This window comes from Ailuropoda melanoleuca, chromosome 16, assembly GCF_002007445.2.
Source record: "Ailuropoda melanoleuca isolate Jingjing chromosome 16, ASM200744v2, whole genome shotgun sequence".
NCBI classification, from domain to species: Eukaryota; Metazoa; Chordata; class Mammalia; order Carnivora; family Ursidae; genus Ailuropoda; species Ailuropoda melanoleuca.
Window position 1 is genome coordinate 32661787 of NC_048233.1, and position 17701 is coordinate 32679487.

Below are 17701 nucleotides of genomic sequence, written 5' to 3' on the forward strand. Positions count from 1 at the left end.
TTTTTAAGAAACCAGTGGGTCACTGTTCAGCCACACACACACACACACACACACACACACACATACACACGCCCATGTTATCCTAGTACCATATACATCATCAGAGAAAGTTGTCTGTATTGTTAGTTTGGTTCTAGCAGGAAAGGAAAACCTCTGTGAAAATTGGCAGAAGTAAGAGAATTACAGATCCTGCCTTTCACTGTCCAGGTGTGCTTTTCTTCCTTGTGCCTTCATAGATAATTTGAGCAGGACATTGAGAAGACCTATGTCAGGAGCTACTAACTAGTCACATTTCTAAGAAGAAAAAACTATCTTTTTTTTAAGATTTTATTTATTTATTAGAGAGAGAGAGTGCGCAGAAGTGGGAGGAGAGGCAGAGAGAGAGGGAAAAGCAGACTCCCTGCTGAGCAGGGATCCTGAAGATGTGGGGCTCAATCCCAGGACCCCAGGACCATGACTTGAGCCAAAGGCAGATGCTTAACTGACTGAGCCACACAGATACCCCAAGAAAAAGCTATATTGTCATTTTTTTTTAAATTGTCCTTAACACTTTTGTTCTCTTTGGAAATTGCATGTTATATTATACACGGATTAAGCCCTGAAGATATCATTATGTATTTAATAAGAACTACTTTTGATCAAAATAATATCGACGGTGGCAAATTTATATCTCTGTGTTTTCTTCTCTTCTTCATCTGGTTTCCAGAACTTTATTAATGCCCAGTATAGTCTGAATAAAAATATTTCACTTGATATAATTTTAATAACCTAACGCATATGTTTCTTTCATACATATTCATATGAAGACCACATAACCCCAAGAAAAATGGAACGTATGCTACGAATTGATTAGTATATCAAGCGATTGTAGCAGATGCATACAGAAATGTGTGTTCTCCGTGATCTTAAAAATGTTTTTTGAGTTAAATATTTATATATTCAGCAACCTAGAACTCCTGCATGCTACTGTAAAAATCTTAAAAATATAAAGCATCAACGGCAAACTGATAATTAATTTTCATATACCCAAACATCTTTAGGAAAGATGGGAAAACCTAGGAAAAACCTACCTAAGTCAATTTAACGTGTTATCTGTTAATTTATTATGATATCTCCTTTATATGCAAAACTCTTGAAATTGAAGTCTTGCTTGTAAGCAGAAATAAACCTTAGATCGTGTGAAAAGCAGATGACTACCTCTTGTTAGAGAGTTTCTCTCAAAAATTAATGAAAGGGTCATAAGAACAAAAATATGCTATGTAATCTTGATGAGCATAGAGGGTGTGTGCATGTGTGTGTCTGTGTGTCTGTGTGTGTGTGTGTGTGTGTGTGTGTGTGTGTGTCTGATACTCATGAGTCACTATCATAAGGAAGAGGGTGTTCCAATATGGCTCTTTGATTTGAGCAGGTTGCAGGTGGTAGAAATCTGATTCTCTGCCATTTAAAAGGAAATGAAGGAAGGAACTGTTTAAAGCGGAGACTTGAGACTTGCCATCCTAGCATTCATAGTAAGATAGAGCTACCTAAAGTCCTCTGAAGTATGAGACCTTTGTGGTGCAAGAAAAATCAAATTTCACTTAGCATTCTACTAGAGACTCTTTTTGAATTATTCTTTACCCCTTTGAAATGTCCAAGTCACTCCGGGATCGCTATTTGTAAGCTGCCACTGTGAGATGACATTTAAAACAAATGAAAGAGATATAGACAACATCCTCTCTAAATAAACAAAATCACCCTCAGCTTGAAAGCTGGTGTGGCAATGCTTGTTTTCTGTCCCACTCTTCTGTGCATATGGCATTCTGGAAATTATAAATTCTGTTTTACAGAACTACAATATTTATTACCAGAGGAAAATAGATTATTAATTACAGCCAAAGGCTGCTTTGATTAAATATACAATTAATTAGCTATGCTAAGCTCATCCATCCCAGAGCTCCTAATATTTTCAGCCTGATGATTCTTCTAGTACTTTTAATTAAAATTGTTTTAAAAAGCCACAAGTTAGCTGCATGTGCACTTAAACTGAAGTTATCTCTTCAGTGTTTCACTGATTTCCGTATGCCATGTAATTAATCTTTAGTGATTAAATGTACATAAAATCATCGGAGATGCAAGGTAATTTGTGCAGATGCGGAACAATGGAGAGCTTTTACTGTGACTTTGCAGGATTGTTTTCTCTGCTGAAAATTCTTTCAAAAGCATACAGATGTTAATTATTTGAAGGAACTAAATTTATAAAAAAAAAAAATTTGCCCCTCTCCCCCAGTCTTCTAAACAAAGGGAAATAAAGTCAACAGTATTAGTGTAGAAAAATATTTGTGGCAATTTACATTTAAAAAATCTGATGACTCTATCTGCAGAGTTACATTCACTCTATTACTCGGTCTCATTTGCTTCCAGAAGGAGACATAGAGCCATATGAAACAGTTTTCAAAAAGTGTACCCAAATCCCATCAGCTGATTTTTCATTCATGACTCAGCCCCAAAGCCTGGAGTTGGTTACCACTCTCCCTGTGGGCCAGATGCTATTTTGCAGAAGTTCTTTCTGTTTGAATCACTTGTGACTGTGTCCACTAAGGTAAAATCATGGGAGAGCCCAGGTGGTCTTTTCCACCTGGAGAATTCATCCATCACATCTCAGAGGCTGCTGAACTGTTGTGAGGCATTAACAATATCACATGACATGTAAGCAAGGCTGGGTCTTGAACTGGGGATCTTTTTTTCTTTCAAGATTTTATTTAAATTCAAGTTCATTAACGTACAGTGTAGTATTAGTTTCAGGAGTAGAGTTTAGTGATTCATCACTTGCCTATAACACCCAGTGCTCGTTACAAGTGCCCTCCTTAATCTCCATCACCCATTACCCCATCTGCCGCCTGCCATCCAGCAACCCACAGTTTGTTCCCTATAGTTAAGAGTCTCTTACAGTTTCATAAGGTAAAAGTTCAGTAACAGATTGACAGGCTCTTGAGTCACCTCCTTGTCTGAGCTTTACCTGATTCACTTACACACACACACACAAAAAAAAAAAAAGCAGAAGGGGGATTCTTTCTACCAAAGTTTTAAGTCACGTCTGCGGTTATATAAAGAATAGTGCTTATTCATGCTTCTGCATGTTGTTTATAGATTTTTTAGAACTGAGGAGGTTGTTGGATAGCATCTTTCCCAGCCTGTTCATTTTGCAGAAACATTTTTTCACTTTCCACCTGGAATTTTCTTGTCCAGGGGACATAAGTTAAGACAATTATCCATACTCATGAATGTCTACAGTTCATTCACTACTTAATTTGAACCTTAGGAACTATTTACTAAAAGAAAATGGAAGAATAAATTTCCCACCAATCCCCTTGTCCAATTTTTAGAGCTTCTATGCTAAACTCCTATGGATGTTTAAAAATTATTAATAGGGGGGTGCCTGGGTGGCACCGCGGTTAAGCGTCTGCCTTCGGCTCAGGGCATGATCCCGGCGTTATGGGATCGAGCCCCACATCAGGCTTTTCCTCTATGAGCCTGCTTCTTCCTCTCCCACTCCCCCTGCTTGTGTTCCCTCTCTCTCTGGCTGTCTCTATCTCTGTCGAATGAATAAATAAAATATTTTAAAAAATTGTTAATAGGAATTTTTAGAAAAATCTTGATTTTTTTTTAAACTTAGTATGTAGTGTGATCTTGAACAAGTTGCCTAACCTGTTAAGGTTTAGTTTCTTTATCTATAGGATGAGTGTGATATTTTTCCACCTCTAGTAGCAGATAGCCCTGAGTAGAGCATGTGGTAAATAGGAAGCCCTTAACAAATTTTTGTGACTGCTCTGGTCTTTATTATTCATTTCAAGGTGCACTTAGAGACAGCCACGTCAGTGAAATTACTGGTGCAAATGCCGCCTGTTTGGTATAAAAAAGCATCCCTTGCTATTTTAAATACAATTACTTCATCTTTTGCCTTAGGCAGCAATCTTTTCTGTTGTTAATATGGAACAAAATGGTTCTTTTCAAAGCCTATAAATTTGAGGAAGTTGGAAGCATGGTGTTAGGAAGGTTACGGGCACAAGTTCAGGTGGCTTTATTTGCGGGGGTAGAAGCTTGCAAATTTCCCTGGGGACTTGGCCTTTTTTCTGTAGTTTCATGTCATTGACTGAGCTCAACAAGTGTCAGAATGAATTTAAATGGCAGAACTGATTGTTGAAAATGATTTAAACCTCCTGCTTCTCCGCGGTTGATGGCTTTGTTCAGATTTTGTCCTGTCCTTTCAAACTGGTGTAAAATACCTTTCATGTTCCAGGCACTAAGTTAGAGATGCTGATATTGGAAGAGACAGTTATATATCATGCAAGTTCCACTTTCTTGTATTAATCCCTATCTTCCAAAATTCCTAGGTATTCACTTGGGTAAAATATCTTTCTAAGGTTATATTCCACACAAAGCTAAAAATGATTCGGGTAGAAAACCCTGTAAAGTATAAAGGTGTTTGTGTATGAGTTTGTGAGTGTGGGGGGGGGGAGCAGTTTGGTAAGACAGTTACCCACGTGGTGGTGTGGGTACTGGCCAGAAAGAGTTTGAGAAAATTGGAAGAGGTAGTTTTTGAGCTTTAAGAGAATCACGGAAAATACGGGTCTACATGGGGATAGGCGATCTCTATTTAGAATGCCTTTACGCCTTTCTGCTTAAGATTCAACTTCTCCAGCTTGTATTTCCTTACAGTGTGGATTTAATCAATTGGAAGAGAAGCTGAGGCTAGGCTGTGCTGGACAATCTGCTAATCTGATAGGTCTCATTGAAATAGATATGATTGACAGGATCAGAACACTATTTTACACCCCTGTCCATCCTCTTCCAGTTGGACCATCTGTGCTGTCTGTCTTGATCCAGGCACTGATCATTTTTCCCAGTAACGTCCTAAATGGTTTCCCTACTTCCATTCAGTTACTTCTCACCGCAGACTTCAGAGTTATCTTCCCAAAACCTAAATGAGACCTTGCTACTTTTCCAATGAAAGGAGTTGTTTAAAACAAATATTTTAGGGGCACCTGGATGGTTCAGTCAGTTAAGCATCTGCTTTCAGCTCAGGTCATGATCTCAGAGTCCTGGGATCGAGCCCCCATGGGGCTTTCCACTCAGCAGGAAGTCTGCTTCTCCCTCTCCCTCTCCCTCTCTCTCTCCCTCTCCCTCTGTGTGCGCTCTCTCTCTCCCTGTCAAATAAATAAATAAAACATTTTTTAAAAAAATAATAAATAAGTAAAACAAATATTTTACCATAGCCTATTCAGGACCCTGGGATCTGTGTCAGAACCTTCTTTCCCACCTCTTTGCCAGACATTTACCGAAATCCCCCATAATTACACCAGATCTCTCTTTGGTTCCCAGAAGACTTGCTCTGTCATGTCTTTACCTGGAGTTTCCTTTCTTTTCTCCCTTCTTTGCAACTTATGAAACTCTTCATCTTTAAGACCCAAGTCAAACATCAAATCCCTATATTCCTGGGCATAGTCAGCTTTCTGTGCTCCCACAGAACGCTGTTAGTACCTTTATTTCAGCTCTTTACAAGTTTGCTTACAATTGTATATATATGTGTTGTTTTACCCTAACAGGTTGTGAAGGGCAGGTGCCTTCCCTCACTCAGCCTATCACACCTTCTGACCTCAGCTTCCACAACTTTCAAATGGGGATAAAATACTTAGCTCACATGACTTGCTGGGTGTGACTGAGAACATATAAGCCAAGTGCTTCACCCAGTTCCTGACATGTTACGAATGCTCACTCAGTGCTCACTGATAGTATTATTGTTGTCACTGCAAGGACTCTAAGCACAGGTGTTAGCTCATATCTCCAGAGAATCACCTAGTCTCTGTCACTCAAGCTTTAGGAAGGAAGGAAGGAAGCATGGCTCAATATCATATCACTCTGTTGGCTGCCTTAGCTGTAGTATTTATTTGATCCTATCCACAACTCTGTGAGGGGTATTAGTATCTCCTCTTCCAAATGAAGAAAATGAGGCACAGAGAGTTTAAATAACTTAGAATGACACAGCTAATACTGAAAACTGTTTAGACCGCAGTTCTGAATGCTTCCTGAATCATGTTCTTTGGTACAACTTTGAAATGGGTGGGGCTTATGAGCAGAGCTTATGAGTGAGGCTCGCCTTTGCATGCCACTCAGTTTAGACAATATATTTAGGTAAATGGAATCACATGGGTAACTGGGCTGCACCATGGAGGTGGGAGTGAGAGGAAAGCAGTTTGCATGTAAACACAGATAACTTTAATGACAAATACAGTCACGTTTGTTTTAACATGGATTTTGATAGAGAAATATATGAAAATTTAGCACGTGTTTATTATCAGGTATGTGCCAAGCATGTTTTGGGGCCTTTAAACTATAACACTGAACAAAACTGTCAGTTTCTTGTCACAATGTTTTTCTGCATGGAAGCATTTAAATTGGGATCGCTTTTATAGATAGGGTACAGCAAGACTCTGGTGAAGATGTTGGCATCTTTGATGTTCTTATGACAGATGCCATGTTACAAATAACGCACTGCCTCCTTAGTCCCTTATTAGTAACTATGTGGGACACTTATTCCTTTCATTAAACAGGTAGTTATTTTTGGCACTTCTTTGGCATCTTGCTAGTGTGGCTGAGACCCAAGGTTATATTCTTGATATCCATATAACAAAAAATGGGACCAAGAGCTCTTATCCAGGGGCTAAGAACACATTTCCTCCTTTTCAGTGGACATAAAAGATGAATTTCTCCAAGTCCTCAGTTACTGATGCTGTTTATAGTAATTTTTTAAAAGAAAATCTGGGTCTTTTAATTACGATGAAGTTTTTTCCCAATGAAATAATTTGAGTTCATTTTAAAAGCATTTGCCCTATATATGCCTTATGTCTTTACACCCTTAGGCCCGTTGAAGATAATTTTATGACTGCATGAGAATTTCTCATTAAGCTTAACATACTTGGATCTGATGTGTCAAAACTCAATGGATAGGTTTATTAATAATCAGCTACATCAGCTTAGTATTATCTTAGGAAGTAAAAGGTCAGTAAGTAGTTGTTATCCTACCATTTTATCAGTGGACTCTCTTCCAAAGACTTCAGGTCATTATTCACTGCTTATAGAGTCACTTGAAATATAAAAAGTCTTTTTATAGTAATGAAAGAGCTCCCACAATTAGCCAGAAGGCAGCCATCTATCTTTTTAAATAGCTCAGCTTGGAGGAGAACAGGATTTCAGGTGATATTCAGTAGATGAATTGTTATGACAATGATAAAGTTGGTGATACCAATCTGTGTTTTTGCTGTAGGGATGTGTGTGTGTGTGTGTGTGTGTGTGTGTGTGTGTGTACGCACATGCACAAGAAAAAAAGACATTCAGCACAGAGTGGGAATTTGTTTCTCTAAAGATATGCAAATACAGAAACAAACTCTGTGTCCAACAATTCCTTATAATTTTTTTTTTTTGGTATTTTTTTTCGCTGCATTTTATTTTATTTTTTTTAATAATTTTATTTTGTTACCTTAAAATTATTTTTAATTCTAAGTGATTACAACATGAATCTGTTTTTAGCTAGTAACAAATACAACAAGATTTTGAAACATTTATTTCAACATAATTTCAGGCTTATCAAAAGGTTGCAAGAATAGTACAAATAATTCTCAAATACCATTCATCTAGATTCCCCAAATTTTAATATTATGTTCCATTTGGTTTAGATTCATCCTCTTCCTTCCCCCCTCCCCCACTTTCATGAAGCCCTCAAGGTTAACCTCACCAGTAACAGACAAATCCATATTACTTGCTTCCTGCTAGGATAGACTGAGAAAGATACACTACCACTTCTAGGCATTCTTGTCAAAAAAAAAAACAAAAAAAACAAAAAAAAAAACCTGAACCCAATCAAGGAGAAACCTAGACAAAGACCAACTGAGGGAGATTCTGTGAAATAACTGTGCACATCAAGTATGTGAATACTTTAAATTTTCTCTGTAATCTCAATGAAAGTTTTATTTTTGTTCTCCCTTAAAAATGCAACTTCTGCTAAATCCAAAACACTGAAATTCTATATTTGATGCAACTAATTTGGTAGTGAACTTAATTTGGAAAGATGGTAAGTTTAACTTATTGCCTTATTTTTGGTTTTGTTATTGTTTAAATCAGACGAGGTTATGTGTAGTTGTATCAGGCAGGGTCCCAGAAGGAAATGGAAGGCACACTCGAAGGATTTAATGGAAGTGAGTTTAATGAGGGAACAGCTTCTAGGAGGTGGAAGCAGAGTTAAGAAAAAGAACGTAGGAATCACAATAGAAAGAGAAGCCCTTACTGCCCATAGACCTGAAAGGGGAAAGTAAATGAGAGATGTGAACAGAACCTAGCAAGATCTGGTGTCCTGAAAGCCAGATGGAGAGGGGCCTAGATAAAGATACAGAGTACTAACTCTCTTACCATTAACTAAACCAAACAGAATACATGAAGCTGGGAGCCTAGTGATGCTGTATACAGTGGTCAGTGTCCCAGAGCACTGAGCTGGGCAGAGAATAGACTGTGCATCTGATGGACCAACCAAGAAACACCAGCTCATATGCCAAAGAGCAGATAGCTCCATTTCTTTCATTAATATGAGAGAAAATAAATGTGTTTATAAAGAGATAAAGAAAATGTATTTATAAAGAGGTTGTTCTTTAATAAGAGGAAAAATGTATATGAATAAACACTTCCAAATGGGAAAGCTTAGAAGAGAAGAATGTGGAAAACAGAAAATACGGAGAAAGGGATACAAAAAATGAAACAAAAGATAATCGAGGGAAAACACAATTATGAATGATGCATCCCCAAGGTTTCCTATAACCAAAATTATAAATTGAGCCAAGCATAGTTGTGATAAATTCACAAAGAATGGTTCTATAATATCTTAATAAGAAAAGTTGGAGCTGAGTCTCGCTTGCATTCAGAAACACCTCACCATCAAAATGTGCTTTAAAAGGGATCACGAAGTAGCATACTGTCCTATAGTCGTGACCTCGGTGTCACAGTCAATTGGTTAAATGTAACAGCAGGCTTTCTAGATATCTCCTTGGGTTACTAGGGGTCTGCAGTTCATTACTATTATATATGAACATTTTTAATACATTCAATTTCTTAGGTTGTAAATGTGTATCATGTCACACAAAGATTAATTAAGGACAAATCCCACAACATCACAAGTTATATAGGTTAGGCAACAGTCTTTATTGGGAAAACATACAAGTCAGGAGTGAGCAGCACAGGAGTACTGGGGGGCCTGAACTGGTTAGACATGCATCAGGTCTCTATTGCAGAGATCCCCACCCACTGTGGCTCGCTCTTCTTTTGGGGACATTATTAGTAGGGAAACAGACTACAAGAGGTTCAGAATGTCTGGGTTAGGAGTTAGTTACTTCCATTCGGCTGGGAAAGCCAGTTGCCCAGCCCTGGGGGACTCTGGAGCTCACGGGAAGCTGTAATACCTCCCACACACCACAAATGAAGCTACCGGTCCCTCATAGTCCAAATAAGCCAAAAGGAACCCCAGGATCAATTTTGGGTAAATCTGCTTATTCTATCAGATGTGATAATTACATATTTATTCTCTTCCCAAAATCCAGTAACAGCACTTTCAAAGCAGAACACTGTACTACTCAGACTTTCAGTTTAATGCCATCTAACATTTCTTGTATTCTTATCTTCTAAAATTACCACAAACCCACCAGTGATTATTTTGCTCATTAATAACATTTTTTAAAAAGTCAAAATTAATTTTAGTCAATCTCTTACTAGGTTTTCTTCATATAATTTTGCATAATTCTTATTCTGTGTGTTCTTTTCAGTTTAAATATTTTTATACTGTGCTATGCTTAATTTATATGACAGATGTCCACACAGAAGCAAACATACCAAAGTTCAGAAAAAAATCATATTCTTAAATTCCTTAAAATTTATATATGACAAGTTAATGAGTATAGGGTTTGGATTATTTTAAATTTCTTCCATACCAAACATTTTAGCAATAATTTAAATATTGTTTCCTCCTTCTATAAAATGTTACTAGAACATGTTTTTACAACATGTCCTTAATTATCAGGTAGAGAATTTGATCAGCATTCTCATAGGGACTTTAGTCAAAATTAATTCCACATTTGTTTGTGAAGGGGGAGATCTTACAAACTGGCATGCCGAACTAGAATTCTACTGCTCAGCTCTGAGAATCTAAATGTAAACCACAGTGACTGTAGTTGGTAACACTGTATTACATAATGGAATTTGCAAAGAGAGTAGAACTTAAATGTTCCCACAAAAAAAACTAATTAATCAATATGTGAAATGATGGATGTGTTAATTAACTAGATGGTCGTAATCCTTTAACGATATATACATATATCAAAACAACACAATGTACACGTTAAATATCTTACAATTTCCCTTGTCATCTATACCTCAGTAAAGCTGAAAATTAACAAATGAATAAATGAATGAATAAAAATTTTGTAAACAAAAACAAACAATATTCAAGTGCTTTATACTTCTCAGCTTGAAATCGGGCTATATCCATTGCACATAATCTTAGGTATTCTATACTTCTTCTATTAAGCGTTCTTATATGTATTCTCCTATGAAAGGCACAGGTGCATAAAAGGCCTTATTTTTCATAAGAGGAAACAGAGATTTGGAAACTCTCATCATTCCCAAACAGCTGACTCTGGAAATGGCAACTCACCAGGGTGTCTTGGTTATTCACGCACTTGTCTGCACTTCAAAAGGAAAAAAAGAAAAGCCTGTTTGTTTTCTGACACTCAAGACAATTTTGCATGTGGCTGGATTTGGAGAAATAATCAAAGTAGCACGGCTCATATCCAAGCTGAGGCCACCAATCACTCTGGGGAGGTTGCTGACAAGTGGCCCAGATTTTGCAGTTTATCCAAAAGGGTAGATTGTTCGTTAAACAGAAGCCTCATCAAACATTGCCGTGATATGGTTTACATATGAAAAGCTATATTCTTTACTTAACATTCACAAATTGCTTATGGATTAATTAGCCCATCTGCCACAACAAATGTATTCACACTTCTTTTGCATCGATTGCTGAAAAGCCACTACTTTTCTCCTATCCCCTTATCCCTATCAATATAATGGAAAATAACTTTTTAGGAACAAGATGCTTATTTTTTCAGATCTGTGTATTTTTCAGCTTGTCAACTGGTAAGTGCTAGGGTAAGAGGGAAAGCTTCCCAGAGGATAGTTTCCCATGATCAGCTTTTCATTTAGTCCCCAATCATCCATTTGTTCAACTGAATGTCTTACAACTGTGGCAAGTTTGACATGATTAAGGCTACTCTTCCACCTGCTTTCAGTCCCAAATTTCCTTGTGATGAGGACAATCTTTTTATCCTAGGACTTTTTCCATTGACATCTTTGGTGCTGTGGCCAATTCTGATATCTCTTTAGGGGCATAACACACTGGTTTCTCATTTATCAGGTGGCCTAATCACCTCTGGAGAACCCAGTCGTCCCACTCTGGAACTGCCAGTCCCTTGTCAAATTGGGATCACATGAGTCTTTTCAGTTATATTCTAGTTGCTATACTCTAGTCTCACGGTAGTGGCAGAACCAAATCCGTTTTGACCACAGTTATCAGCATGCCAGATGTTACAGTAATAGAGGGAATTTTCTCCTAGACTTCTCGTGTTTATTATGACACTCTAAGCTCTCACCTGGGCCTTTCAACAACAGCTTCATTAAAAAGTCTCTTTCTCTATGCCATGCTTAAATCGCTAGCCTTTTCGAAACCCTTCTGCATGTACGCTTCAAACTCAAACCCCACAGTGCATACTTCTCTTTTAATCTTCAACTTTCTTCTCTTCCCATCAGTTTTGCTCCCAACTCTTTTTATTCATTTTTTCCCCCTGAAAATCACCTTCCCTGTTACTCTTCTGGCATTTTTGCTTCCCTCCTTTTACTAGGCACCCAGAACATTTGGGGTCTACACCCATGACTACCTACATTAGGTGGGATACCTTTAACAGAGGGCTTCTCCATCTCCTGTCTCATTTCACAAAACATATAAAAATTATATGTAGTTCGTACAAAAGCAAGGTTGAGACAGAGAGGGAAGAGAGGATGGGCAGGAGAGGAAGCAAGGGAAGGAGGAATGGAAAAGGAATAGAATGATAAGGATAAGGCACCATGAATACCAGATACCATGTTGGTTTAGGATCTGGCCCCTTGGGAAAAATGAGTTTTGGCTATTAATTTATCTGTTAATTTACTACAAATTTTTTTCTGTAGGAGTAAAACCTCAAATATTCTCCCAATGTTCATCTTCCTGGCTGTAACTGATGATAACTGAGCAAAGCAACTGCCAGAAAAATCCCAATTAAGCTATTCTTTTTTGTTGTTGCGAAAGGCATAATTTATAAAATGGTGACCTTTTGGTAGGCTAACAGTATGTTGATGAACTTCAAGTGAAGTGAAAAAAAGAAGTGTTTTGTATCATCAGTGCTTACATTTTCTAAGGGATCACGTGGGACAGTAGAGCCTTTAAAGGTCATAGACTTCTTTACTTTGAGAGATATTAAATAGCTTATGAAAACAGAGGTCAGCTGCGTGATAACTGGAAGAAAAGAGCATTCCCAATGGGGAAGTAAGATATTCGCGATTATATTGACTGTCCTTTTTTAAGATTGTGTTTGATTGTCCTTAAAGCAAAAAATGAAATTTGCATATAAACGCTATAATTGTAAATGAATGAATGTACAGGTCTTAGAATCAATAGCTATTGATCTTGCTGTAAGAACACTAATATTGTCTGCATATACTGAGCATTATAACAAGAACTAATTATCTCACAGCCTAAAACACTTTGGTAATTTTTATGTTTCTGCAGAAATTGTTATACTTTTCTGGATCTTGCAGAAATAGTAATCACTAAGGAACTCACTTTTTAAAAATTATTCTTGCTTTGAAAATCACTAAACAAGTAAGAAACAAAGGAATACCAAGACTGCATTGTAGGCAAGGTGCTGAGCCACCTTGAGGAAGAAATAGGATAATGGCATTAGTCTGTCCACTACTTAATCACACACAATTTATGCATTAGAAGGATTTAATGTGTGACTGGAAGACACCCTAACCACAAATTATTTTTCCCTTTACCCTCAGATATTGCTTGAAGTCCTTCAACAAGGGCACTCTCTTCCTTCATTCTACCACTATTAGGGGTTACTTTAAATGGAAGGCTTATAGATTATGACCAAGAATTGTTTTCAGAGTGAGAAGGATATAAGACTTTGCAGGAGTGTATCTTCACTAAACTGAAGGGACACAATAAAGCAGAAGAAGGGCAATTTCTCCCTACCACAGAGATTCTGGCAGAACAATCTTGTCTACCACTGGACCATCTTCTACAACTCCGGAGTTCTGAAATACTGACCACAGTGTGAGACATAAAGAATGACACCAGCCAACATGAGAGCCTAGATTTTAGGTTGTGTTTCTCCATTCTTAGACTCACTTACCATCTGCTGACCACACATCCTCAGGGGAGACAGTGGTGACCCCAGCCCAAAGTGCCCCAGTCCAACGGCTCAAGGAATCAATGTGTCCACTGATGTCCCTTGTTCACGTACTCCCATATGCCCAAAGTCATCCAGACAGTCCAAGGTTGTACCAATACAAATGCAGCAATAATGTTCAACTTTAGTCTGCAGAGAAAAGAATCAGTGAGAATGTACAGATTCGTGAGTGTGTGCACACTGGTAGATAACCATTTGTATCTTCTACTGAAGTTTCTTACTAGTGATCCAAGAACTGTACTGGGACATATTTTGCTGGTGAGGAAACCTAATTGCTCAATTTTTGAAGGCACATTAACTCTTTCAGGGTCCATTGAGTAAATTAGGTCCCCCAGGTCATTAAGCCTGTCTCGACATGACATGACGATTTCTACCTGGCATTGTATCATTTACCTCCAAACACCCCACACTCGCTCTGAGCACACACATATTCTTTGTCTACTCAGGGAGAGAGAATGTGCTCATTTGGATGTCAGCAGTTGCTCTCTGACTGCAACTCAGCGACTCCCTTTGCTTCTTCTTAAGGCACCCAGGGATCTCTAAGGACTTGTTGGTGCATAGCAGTTATCAGAGCCTCCCCAACAGGCAGATGGCTTAGTTGTCTAGAAATGGTATAATTTCAGGGGTTTTAAGCACAGTATTGTGCCCCCAAGTACCTCTTCCTATTTTCAAAAGCCAACATCATTGATTCATCGAGGATGGGAATTGTGAAGATATTTCAGAATGCTGTAGGCCTTTATTAAAATAACTTCAATGAAGGGACTCTGCTATCAGGATCGGTTTTAGGGAAATAAATCGATAGCTATTTGAGAGCAGTGTGTACTGCCACTGGAAAGGGTGTTTAGAAAAGTGTGTGGGTGTCTGGAGTGCCGCAAAGGCTGGAGAACAGCACTGGCTCTTGATAATTAAGCATGGGAGAGTCACACAGTGGTTGGTCCTGCTGAGAAGCAAAGACAGAGGGGCAAAGGCAAATGTCCCTCTCTCTCTGTTATGTCCAGGGCTATTTTGGAGAGTCATAAATTGGTATAAATTAAAACAGGGGAAGATCCAAAGAAACATAGTATACTCAGAGATGTTTTAGAGCAGTGCTCCTTTCAAGTGCATGTAAATCAGCTGGGATCCTGTTAATGTGCCAGTTCTGATTCAGCGGGTCTGGGATAGGGCCAGGGATCCTGCATTCCTAATAATCTCTTATGCTCATGCCAATGGTGCTGGTCCACAGACCACACTTGAACAGCAAGGATTTAGAATAAGATGTACATGACAATAACATGGTCTTGGATTTAAAAATGATGACTATGAAAGAAATTGGACAGTACCCACAAAATTAGATATCAGGCCAGTCAGACTTTGATTAAATATTGACAATCCCACCAAGAGATGGATAGAACATTTTTTAAAAAGATATACTTAACATTTCTACCTATCTGCAGATTTTGGCAAACATTTTCTGAGGCCGAGGTGTGATTTAAATTGTTAAATCTTTACTAATGATCCTGACAGTATGTTTCCTAATGAAACAAGAAGCGATGTGTTTTCCTAATCTTCTTCACTTCTGAGTATTGGTGAAGAGTTCAATAAATGTCAGTGTCTGATTAAATATTGCTCTACAAACTTCATATCAGAGCTGGCTTAAACTTACCCTCCCCACCTTTTCTTAATCTATGATGACAGCCTCTCTGTTCTTTCCTCTGAGACATTGCTCAGCAATGTCCTTTTATCTTCACAGGTCAATGGGAAAGATCTCTCAAAGGCCACCCATGAAGAGGCAGTGGAAGCTTTTCGAAATGCCAAGGAGCCCATTGTGGTCCAGGTGCTAAGACGAACACCTCTCAGTAAACCAGCCTATGGAACAGCCCCAGAAGTGCAGCTCATGGACGCCAGCACTCAGACAGACATCACCTTCGAGCACATCATGGCTTTGGCCAAACTTCGGCCTCTTACCCCTCCAGTGCCAGACATCTGTCCATTCCTGCTCTCAGACAGGTATTTTTTTTCTGTCATTTTTCCCAAAGCCCTATTTGTTTCCACTCAGCATTTCAAGGAAGTGTTGGAGAGAATCAGTCACGCTAGCAAGTTGACAATTGCAGAGACAGGGCTCTCGGTTCTGTTTGGAAAACGTCTCCACCGTGGCTCCATCCAATTAGTTCTCAGCTGTCCCTGCTAGCTCCTTTCCCTGACCCGCACAGTTGTTTCACGTTAGGAATCATGCTTGCTGAGGAGTAGTGAAAAATCCTGGCTCTGATTAGTTCATCTTCATATTTCCAGCCATCAAAAGCCTCATACTACTCATGAGCACTGGTCAGGGAAATAGCGTTTCTCACCAAAGCTGCCAAAAACCTTATTGAGACTGACACAGAAGTGGCATGTTGGCACTCTGTTCTCCTCTGTGGGTCGCCTCTCTCTCTTTCACTCTTGCTTTTCTCTTCTTTAAAGGAAAAGCTAGGAAATTAATTTAATTAAAGTGCGATTCTCCAAAGAAAGCAATTACCCGATATATTGAGATGTCAACAAAAGATTCTGGCTGTCAGTGTGTAAGTATAAGAGCTGTGAAGTAAGGATCTGTTAAAGGAATATTTCTTCCCAATTTTTTACCTAATTTAGAGGCAGGTCGAGAGATTTTATTCAAATAATCTTACTTGTATAGTCTTATTTTATGAAGAAGTATGTTTTGCCCCATATATTTTATTCTGGGAGCTTTGAAGCAAATATTCAAACCATTAGGGAGAGTTTGATTTATAAGAACAATAGTCTCTTTAGGCGGCATTTTCATTGCCTACCACAATCCATTCTGGACTTTGTAGAACACAGATCTGATCATGCCACTTCCCTGGCTTTTGTTAGGTTCATTTCAGTGGTGCACATGTGTACTATTAGAGTCACCTGGGAATTTTGAAAAGCGGTATCAATGCGATGTCTGAATCCCAACTCAGACCAATTAAAAACGAGTTTTTAGAGTGAGGCCCAAGCACCGGAATTTTGTCAGAAATCTCCCTAGGCAACTTTAATGTACAGCCGTGTTTTGGAAACCACTCCTTGAAACTTCAAGTTCCAGGAGGGCAAGGGCCCTGTTTATCTTCCTTAGGACTCCATCCATGCAGCCACTGCTTATCAAATATCCCCCTTTATCAGGCACTGGAACTAGGTGCTGGTCATAAAACTGGGAACAAAAATAAAGTCACTACCTACCTTCTAGAAGAGGAGATGAAGAATACCCAGGCAAACAAGTATTTACTATTTGTGAGTACGGCCTGACACAGAGTAGCCTTCCAATAAACACTCTCTTGAATGAATAACAGCTAACATTCATTAGCTGATTTGGCATGTTTAGGTAATATTACAAGTGTTTTACATTTATTAACTCGTTTAGTTCTCACAACGATGTTTTGAGGGAGTGCATTGTATTTTTACCATCACAGATGGGGGAAGATGTTAAGTAATTTGGCCAAGGTCATATTGCAAAGAAGTGATAGGGCCGGGCTTCTAAGCCTAAGAGGTCCAACCCCACTACCCACTCTCTTAACAGGCACCCTATGTCGCTTTCTATAAGTCCTGCAGACCTTAGCTTAGAGGCAACCTCTTCTAGCAAACTTCCTACATTTACAGTAGGGACATCCCCCCATCTGTTCTCAGATTCCATATTTCCCCTGAAGTATCACATTATATTGACATTCCCACTTTACTGCTCTTCCCAATGAACAGGGCAAGAATTGATAGGATTTGGTGAACCAATGGATTTCCAGTGCTCAGCAGAGGGCCTGGCATCTGGTAGACAATAAATGTTTATTGAATGAATAAGCTGTTCCTCCTGGCAGGGCTCCCTTCTTACCAACTGAAAGACAAGAGAAACATGTTAGGTACGCAAAGCAGCAAGCTTAATCGTTCACCAACCCAAATGGGTTTTCAGAGCCAGACCAAATTTAAGCAAGGACGGTTTACCTGTTAGACCAGCAAGCAAGATCTTGCATGTACTGCTTTTGCTATTAGGGTTCACGTCGATTAACCCTATATGGAGATGACAGCCATAGATAGCAGCGAGAAGGGACTGGTAGAATATTTACATTGACTGGGTGAGGACACCAGGAGGCGTTTCTCTCGTGCGCTTTTGGCCTAGAGATAAA

The 17701-nt window shown here is 38.7% G+C and overlaps 1 protein-coding gene across 1 annotated transcript in view; it reads left to right on the plus strand.

Annotated features, from left to right (window-relative positions):
• PDZRN4 (PDZ domain containing ring finger 4) overlaps nucleotides 1-17701 on the plus strand; it is a 343334-nt gene that overhangs the window by 264872 nt on the left and 60761 nt on the right. The window contains 1 exon segment of the mRNA XM_019805130.2: nucleotides 15310-15566. Within this exon segment, the coding sequence (XP_019660689.2) occupies nucleotides 15310-15566 (257 nt within the window).